At 40.3% G+C, this 9,427-nt stretch overlaps 1 protein-coding gene across 1 annotated transcript; it reads left to right on the forward strand.

The window, feature by feature from the left end:
- Positions 1–560: 560 nt before the first annotated feature.
- pld4 (phospholipase D family member 4) lies at positions 561–9,358 on the forward strand. Its single transcript, XM_089005152.1, has 10 exons — positions 561–1,341; positions 1,410–1,540; positions 3,209–3,392; positions 3,465–3,585; positions 5,736–5,863; positions 6,134–6,334; positions 6,432–6,571; positions 7,798–7,963; positions 8,087–8,183; positions 8,250–9,358. The coding sequence occupies exons 1-10, from the start codon at positions 1,309–1,311 to the stop codon at positions 8,483–8,485; spliced, it is 1,437 nt and encodes a 478-aa protein (XP_088861278.1). The 5' UTR covers positions 561–1,308; the 3' UTR covers positions 8,486–9,358.
- The last annotated feature ends 69 nt before the right edge of the window (positions 9,359–9,427 follow it).

Raw genomic sequence — 9,427 nt, forward strand, 5'->3', positions numbered from 1 at the left:
TCTCTCTCTCTCTCTCTCTCTCTCTCTCTCTCTCTCTCTCTCTCTCTCTCTCTCTCTCTCTCTCTCTCTCTCTCTCTCTCTCTCTCTCTCTCTATATATATATATATATATATATATATATATATATATATATATATATATATATATATTGCGAAGTATCAATTGAATGTAACAGGCCTATTCTCTCGCTCATTCAACAATTCTATGGTAAGCATGTCAAATTTGGCTCATTTGGCAGCCAATCAGAAGCCTGTTTCGTGATTCAGACTATACCGTGACTGTAAAGTGCACTTGAAAGTTTTGAAAGGCGCTTTCTTCTGCCCTAACCATATGTTGGTGTGGACAGCGAGTTTAACAATCTTCCAATAAAAAAAACAAGAAGATGAGAATCCACCGTTTATTAGTTTTATCAGAATCAGAATCATCTTTATTGCCAAGTATGTAGGACACACAAGGAATTTGTTTCCGGTAGAACACGCTGCACTAGTATCGTTATCGAAATATTTCTTCTAAAACTGCATACAAACAGAAAAACAATACGAATGTTGTACATCATCCAATTATACATATAAAATTACACGAATGTAACAGGCCTATTCTCTAGCTCATTCAACAATTCTATGGTAAGCATGTGAAATGCTTAACTGATGAAATACTGATGTAGGCTTATAAATAACTTGCACAACAAACAGTAAAATGTATAATGGTGTAAATGTACTTACAGATTGTGCCTGAACAAGTCAAAAGAAAGAGGATGGATGTGGATGTGATCACACCTCTCCACTGTTATATTTAAAAATGGCTACTCCACAACTTTTTGAGTGGTTTTAACTGTTTCCACCACTAGGGTGCACTGTGCTGCATCGTAATGCAATTACTGCAGGCAGAATACGCTAAGAAAGAGGAGTCCACGTGGCTTGTAACGGTTATCTCGTAGCTTTTGCTTTATTGAATAAAACAAACGTTTGAGTTTGAAAAAAAATTTTTTTTTCTTGAAGAAGTTGTCGGCCACCCGGGCCGAAACGTTTTGAAAGTTGTACGCCCGACATAAAAGTTGTACGTCCCGGGCCTCCGGGCAGATGTTATTTCAAACACTGTTTGTAGTTGTTTTTATTTCAAGCTCGGTCTAAACAGTGAAGTGAAAGGGACCAAAAAAAGGGGAAGTGATCTGCGTACGGTAAAACTAAAGAGGGGGAAGTGCAAAATTATTTCAAGTGAGGCACGTTAGTTGTTATGAGAGTTTCATTTTTATTTTATTTTTAACAAGAAAACCTGCAATCGACATTCTACGTCTTGAGAATCTCCACCATGTGTAAATTTCATGACAAACAACACAAAAAGGTATGTTGTGATCAATTCTTCGATCATGTATTGACTTGTACGATTTAACTCGTTTTATATCACATCAGGAGTCAACCCGTTGCGTGGCTTCAATTGGGGTTTTGGCCACAATGATCATCTTGGGGGTCCTGTTTGCTGTTACTGTGCTGGAAAGTTCACAGGGCTCCGCAAATCATAATGTTTCCATCGACCAGTGCAGGTAACAATCCAAATAAAGGTTGTCTAGTTGTCACTGAAACAGTTTTAATATACCGTATTTTCCGGTTTATAAGGCGCACCGGAGTATAAGGTGCACCCCCAATGAATGGTGTATTTTCAAACTGTTTCCATATATAAGGCAAACTTTCTATGAATGAAAAACGTTTTTGAAATATTATTTAGAAATATACCAAGTTTTCCAAATATAAGGCACACCACGTTATAAGGCACTACAGTAGAGGTACACACTACTTCTTCTAAAGGGGGAAATGGAGTCGGTGGCTGCTGACAGTATTTACGAGACCTGTTGTGTCTCAATATTACTTCACATATAAGGCGCACCTGTGTATAAGGCGCAGGGCCATCTTTTGAAGAAAATCAAGGCTTTTGGGTGCGCCTTATGCAATGGAAAATATGGTATTCCTATTTGTGTGAAAGGACATTCTTTCTTTTTCCATCTGGTTATAAATTTAAATTGTATAAGCAGAAAAGAAGACACCATATTTTCCGTTGTAGAAGGCCCACCCGAGGAAAAGGCCCCTATCAATGGTGTATTTTCAAACTTGTTCCATATATCAGGCGCACTGGATTATAAGGCACACCTATGAAGGAATACAATATTTTCCAAATAAAATGTATAAATATATAAAATATAAGGCACACCACATTAAAGGCGCTACAGTAGGGGCTGGAGTTACGCACTACTTCTTCTACAGGTTGTTGCGAAACCTGTTGTGGCTCAATATTACTTCACATATAAGGCGCACCTCCGTATAAGACTCAGGGTCATCTTTTCAAGCAAATGTAGGCTTTTGGATGCGCCTTATACACCGGAAAATACGGTACCTCCGAGAGGGGTTAAAAAGTCTTTCGGGGAGAAAAACGGATAATTGGGGTGAATGAACTGGAAATTCATGATAGACGGCACGTCAGAGAAATACCAAATTAACTCATTCACTGCCATTCACGAATGTATTCAGGAATTTAAAATATGACAGAGCGCCATTCCCGAATTGCCTCTGGCAATGAATTTTCTTTTCCACAAGGGGGCACATTTCCCTTTTTTTCGATGTTAGCGCTTTGTTACAACGTCAGCTGTTGTTAAAGCGCTATAGAAACCAATATGTATGTCTTGCATTGCATTTTGGACAGACACCCTCATTTAAGCATATATAACTCCAGATCCATATACAGTAAAGTCTCGTTATATCGATATTCAAGGGAGTCCGAAAAAATATCGATATAACCGGGACTATCGATATATCCGACCCTGTTTGCATGTAATTTTCTCCGTGCGTGCATAGAAATAGTATCGATATAACCGGGACTATCGATATATCCGATATCGATATAACGAGACTTTACTGTAGTATAGGAATTCATTTTTTTCTGATGAAAGAAGAGAGGCTAAGGTTTCCGACACTGTATTGAATGTTTATGTAGTCCTAAAACTCAATATTTAGTGTGTCCTGGAATTCAAAGTGACAATGACAAAAACTCTGGTGCTGGGGTGGACACATTTTAGCACATCGCCTGGCAGTGAATGAGTTAATGTGAATATATGGGCAGGGGAGATGAATTTGAGAAAAATATTGAGAGAAAAAATTCCCACCACTTTGCAATTTAACCATTTTAAACCAATGCGCCTGCATGCACTGAATGTTTTCAGTATGTTTGTCGTGGAGAGTATTCCTCAACATGTTCAATACAAAGACAATGGAACATTTGGGATCCCTTTGGAGAAAGTTTGGAAGGAGCTTCTTTCCATCACAACGAAAGAGCTCGAAGTGGTTTCTTTTTACTGGACATTAACTGGGAACGACAGCAACATCACCTCTTCCTCTGATAAACCCGTACGTCGAATCTCTCATGAGGTAAGATTTTTGTTTAGTTGATAAACTAACACTTGACTTTGGCAACAACAGGGACGGGAAATCCTTGAGGAACTTCAATCGCTTCCTTCTAGGAACATCTCAGTCCGAGTGGTGACCAGCCTTCCTTCGGTCAACTCAAATTCCACCAACTTAAAGATCTTAGCTGAGAAAGGTAGTGCACGATGATTTTGAGCACACACCGTGTCTAGTTTCTGTCAGAGTTGTTTGTTCGGACACTGTGAACAAAGGCTCGAACACAGGAATATTGTCTTTAAAGGACAACCAACACCTCTGGACAAGTTGCGTCCATAATTTGTAAAATCACTTCAAATCACTTCTACTGAGCGCATTTTACATAGATTCCACCGCATATAGCTATATTTTACGTTTTAAGACTGAATATTCAGGAAGTCTTGTTTTCGAGTTGATGACGATGCCTGACGTGACGTCACATTCGGAACACCCCTGACCGAGAAAGCGGCACACAACTCATTTTAGGTCCTTTTTTTCGTCTGAAAACACCATGTTGATGGCGAAATTAAAAGGAAAACTACATAACGCGATGGTAAATCGTGTGTCGCAGCCAATTGCGGTAACACGTATAAAGAAGGTGTAAGTTTACACAAATTCCCAGCGGACAAATCAGCCCATAACCAACGAAGCACAGGCGAACGAGGAAGCTAACCAGAGTTAGCGATTCGGCGCTTGGATAGCGGAAGTTTGATGCATGTTTACTCATTTAGTCACACTGCATGCTAACTGTGAGGTCACCTGGTGAAAGAGAGCAATCACCATATTAGTGGAGCAAACCGATGGGACAAACATCCACTTTCCACCGTGTCATTTTTTTTTTACTCTGGAGCGCTGTCGGAGCTTTCTCTCTCATCTCAACATCTCATGTTTGTGTGGCGGTCTTCTTTGTGTGTGTGCGTAAAACCCACCCCTCTGATCTTCTACCACGGCTTTTAACCAGTCACAGGCGGCTTTACGGCTCTGATAACTGGCTTTATATACTGGACGACACGCAGCTTGTGCGCCATCTTGTGCATTTTCCGGGCGCTACATCGGAGTCCAGCTCTTCACCGGTTTCATCGTTTGCAGACGGCTCAAATTGATACGGAAGGACTTCTTTAATCGATTGCAAACATGTATGCTTTCCTCTTCAGAACTATTTGAATCATATTCATAACTGGATGAGTAATAAGAAAGTGTCTTCTCTGAATCTGAAGTCTCTGAAGCCATTGTTTTGATTCTGGAGCAATGCAGTTTGTGAAGGAGTATCGATGTGACGTCATGAACAAGGGGGCGGGACTTTATGAATTCCCCAGTTTTTAGCTCATTTGTGGCAGTTTTGGGGACACTTTAAGTCATTTTTATTGGTGTTTTGCATTTGACTAAAAATATCAGCCTGCGTGTTTTTGGTATTTTCGATGCTCTAAAACACAGGTGTCAAAGTCAAGGCCCGCGGGCCAAATCCGGCCCGCCACATCATTTTTTTTCGGCCCGCGAAAGCAAATCAAACTTGTTAAATTCCATGATGATTGCTAAAATTTGAGCCAAAATGTCATATTTTTGGATGTCAACCACAATAAAAGTCATTATTCTTGACTTCAGATTTGAAAACGAGTTATTCATTAATTTGCTGTGTGCTCTATATGTAATATTTGAAGGGATTTAAACATTCTAATGGGTTCCCCAAATTCATAACGGCCCTCGAGAGGAAACCATAACTACAATGTGGCCCGCGGCAAAAAATGACTTTGACACCCCTGATCTAAAATGTTTTTCTGATGTCAGTTAGGAAATAAAAAAAAATGGTGTCGGTTGTCCTTTAACCGGCCTGGGACGCAACCATTTATGACCGACACCCAACTTCTGAAGCCCTCTGCTGAGCTATTTATTGAAAGTATATGCAAATTGAAGTGATACATTAGTAAAACATAGTCTTCTTGATTTCAATGCCACACCCCTGGATGTCCCAAGCACCAACAACTATAAAACAACAGCACATGGACATTTTAATGGGTTGTCCTTTCCATGAACCAATAGATTTGTATCCTGGCTAATGAGCTCTTCCTGTGAAGTAGTTGACCAAGTCCTAAATTAGTCCAAGACCAGATCCTCGACATGAAGATGACAGTTTAACCGGGTGTGTCTGTTCACCTCAGATTGACCCCAGATTTTCTGTGCTTCCATTGTGTATTCTAGTCCCACATGTTCAACCAACTAAGCATATAACTGCAGGAAACTTTTAAACATAACTTCCATTCTGTCTATTCTCTATCAGTTTCTCAACGTCGTCCCTATATCCTTCTTTTCCAGGAGTTGACGTCCGCGAGGTCAATTTTGGACGCCTGACGGGTGGTGTGATGCACAGCAAGTTTTGGATAGTGGACAGACGGCATGTATTTATCGGTAGCGCCAACATGGACTGGAGGGCTCTGACGCAGGTACAGTGATCACTTGCTACTTCGCGCTTCACTTATCGCGATTTCAGTGCATCACAGATTTTTTTTTTTCGGGGATGAGAAAACGTTGTTTTGTACATGGCTGTAGCTTGCACCCACTCTGTCTCATCACGTGGGTTATCATTATATAACTCCGCTAATTTTTATCAATGGTGGATGATCCAGGTCCCCATTAATCACGAAAAACGAGTTTTTGCGTGTGAAAAAAAGGCAGAAGTACAAGTTGTTTAACCACACGTGTTGGTTGCGCAGGTGAAGGAACTGGGCGTGGTCATCTACAACTGCTCCAGTCTTGCAAAAGACCTCAATAAGATTTTCCTGTCTTACTGGGTGATGGGAGAGTCCAACAGTTTGGTGCCGGTGTCTTGGCCTACCAGCTTTGACGCTGATATCAATAAAGAGCACCCCCTGTTGGTGAAAATGGATAACATTACCAGCAGACTCTACATTGCAGTCAGTTTCTGTCTCACTTTTTTTGTTTTTCCATGAAGATCTCAATGTAGCTTTGTGTAAAAAAATGTGTTGATGAATTATGTTATTTTGTATCAAGAGTTCTCCACCATCATTCTGCCCAAAATCGCGGACTCAGGACCTCGAGGCTATTGTTTCTATCATCTCAGAAGCTCAACACTTTATTGACGTCGCTGTCATGGATTATTCCCCCAGTATACGTTTTCATCACCCAAAAAGGTGACCAACATCAAATATAAATAAATACAAATATTAGGTGGGCTGTGGGGGGTTGGGGGATTCTATCGAGCTATGGCTTTCTATCGAGCTATTGCTATCACTATCGAGCTATTGTTATTGTGCTATCTATTGAGCTCTATATCAAGTTAGTTATCAATCGAGCTATCTATTGCGCTATCTATCTATCGAGCTATCTATTTATTGAGCTATCTATATATCGAGCTAGCCATCTATCAAGCTATCGAGCTATCGCTATCAAGCTATTGCTATTGTGCTATCTATCGAGCTACCTATCGAGCTATCTCTCTATCGAGCTATTCACTATCAAGCTATTGCTATCATGCTATCTATCGAGCTCTCTATCAAGTTAGTTATCTATCGAGCTATCTATTGCGCTATCTATCTATCGAGCTATCTATTTATTGAGCTATCTATCTATCGAGCTAGCTATCTATCAAGCTATCGAGCTATTGCTATTGAGCTATCGCTATCAAGCTATTGCTATTATGCTACCTATCGAGCTATCTGTCTATCGAGCTATCTCTCTATCGAGCTATCCATCGAGCTATCCATTGAGCTATTCACTATCAAGCTATTGCTATCATGCTATCTATCGAGCTCTCTATCAAGTTAGTTATCTATCGAGCTATCTATTGCGCTATCTATCTATCAAGCTATCTATCTATCGAGCTAGCTATCTATCAAGCTATTGCTATCGAGCTATTGCTATCGAGCTATCGCTATCAAGCTATTGCTATTGTGCTATCTATCGAGCTACCTATCGAGCTATCTCTCTATCGAGCTATCCATCAAGCTATCCATTGAGCTATTCACTATCAAGCTATTGCTATTATGCTATCTATCGAGCTATCCATCGAGCTATTCACTATCAAGCTATAGCTATCTATCGAGCTATCTGTCTGTCGAGCTATCTATTGAGCTATCTATTGAACGAGCTATCTATCGCACAAGCTATCTATCGAACGAGCGAGCTACCTAGCGAGCTAGCTAGCTACCTAATCTAGATAGTAATTTAAATTTGCCCTTGTGATTTTCTTGTTGCATGTGTTATGGAGCGAATCTCTCATCTAATTTGTTGATAGCAAACATCACATTTGAAGTTATATGCTACAATAATGTGATGTCTAAAATATAGGCTAGAATTTATTGAGATTCAGCCATACATTAACCTATTGGTTTATTTCCACACTGCGCTGCTCTTCCAGGTACTGGCCCGATATTGACAACGCCATCAGGGAAGCGGCATTCGAGAGGCGGGTTAAGATCCGAATGCTAATCAGCTGCTGGCCCAACTCCTTTCCAGGAATGCTCCCCTTCCTTCAGTCACTCGCCTCCTTAGACAGTGTCAAGGAAAACATCAGTATTCAAATAGTGAGGAATAAATTCATTTTTTCTTGTCTATTTAAATAACATCATATCCAGATTTTGTTGTTGTTACTGTAAACCAACGCTGGGTTCAGATCCTTAATTTCATTATTTGTTTCTGCTGTTTAGAAGTTCTACATTCTGCCTGATGGAAACCAGACAAACATTCCCTTTAGTCGAGTCAACCACAACAAATACATGGTGACCGACAAAGCAGCCTACGTTGGTGAGGAACTGCTCTTTGACATTCAGACTTATGTGATCAATTATTAATAGGATCAATTTTACGCAGGCACATCCAACTGGGATGGTGACTATTTCCTGACCACTGCCGGTGTGGGTCTCGTCATTTCCCAGCATGCACCTCACTCTCTATGGAGTAAAAAGGCAGTGCAGGCTCAGCTCCAGGCGGTGTTCAACAGGGACTGGCACTCTGAGTTTGCGGTGAACTTCGCTGACCTCGGCCACCACAGAGACTGTGGACTGTCACCACGAGAAGAAGAAAGGATAAACGCTCTTTATATGTAGATATATTTTACTGTATCGCAGTGGAGGGCCGTGGATTTCATCGCTAGGCCTTCAGTAGAGCTACTGTACGTCTCAATCAATCTAGACTGAAAACAGTGTGGTGTGATTTACAACAAGTCCACTAGAGGGTGCTATTGCCCAGGAAATAACTGACCGACCTTTCTTAATGATGCCCGTTTTTTCTTGAAAAGTGATAGAGATTAGAGTAGACAGAATAAGAAGTGATCATATTTAAAAGTTTCATGCTGTTATATACTTAGTCAACACTTGTGACTCAATACACAATTGAAGCACATACAACCTGGGGTCAATCAGGTCAACAGACACAGCAAGTTAAACTGTCAGCTTCATCGAGGAGATCTGGCCTGGCACAGAATTTAGGACTTGGGAAACTCTGTGGTGCGTTTTAAAATAATGCGAGCGTTACAAAAGTGTAAATTAGAAGTCAATAAAACACAAAAATGCTTTCATTTTTTTATTTAAACGTTCAATTAGTATAAAAATGTCAGAATCAGAATCATAAGAATCATCTTTTTTTGCCAAGTATGTAGAACACACAAGGAATTAGTTTCCGGTAGAACACGCTGCACAAGTATCATCATCAAAAAATTGCAAAGAGGCTGCCTTTCTTTGTTTTTCTACTTTTCTTTCCTTTCCTCTTCCATCCATAACTTTGCTGCTGTGTTACTTCTGGATAGAGTGAATGCTAGCGCGAATGGCTGGCACTGTTCACCCACACAAAAATAAAATAGTGTAAAGTGTCGTTGAGTTTTGAAAGGCGCTTTTTAATGAAATGTATTATTATTATACAGTTCTGTTTAAAGAGTTAATGGCTTGGGGGAAGAAGCCGTTTAAATGTCTTCTGGTTTTGGTGCGCCTGCCTGAGGGGAGTAGCTGGAAAATTTTGTTGTTGTTGTTACATTTTCTTTTGTTTCACCTTAC

The sequence above is a fragment of the Hippocampus bargibanti genome, linkage group LG09, assembly GCF_051943395.1.
Source record: "Hippocampus bargibanti isolate YZ-2025 linkage group LG09, ASM5194339v1, whole genome shotgun sequence".
In the NCBI taxonomy this organism is placed as follows: Eukaryota; Metazoa; Chordata; class Actinopteri; order Syngnathiformes; family Syngnathidae; genus Hippocampus; species Hippocampus bargibanti.

What these genes read in the sequence shown, in the direction of transcription:
- pld4 (XM_089005152.1), top strand. Translation starts at nt 1,309, where the DNA reads ATGTGTAAATTTCATGACAAACAACACAAAAAG. An exon ending in ATGACAAACAACACAAAAAG is followed by an intron (nt 1,342 to 1,409) that starts GTATGTTGTGAT and finishes ATATCACATCAG; the next exon opens with GAGTCAACCCGTTGCGTGGC. An exon ending in GTTTCCATCGACCAGTGCAG is followed by an intron (nt 1,541 to 3,208) that starts GTAACAATCCAA and finishes GAATGTTTTCAG; the next exon opens with TATGTTTGTCGTGGAGAGTA.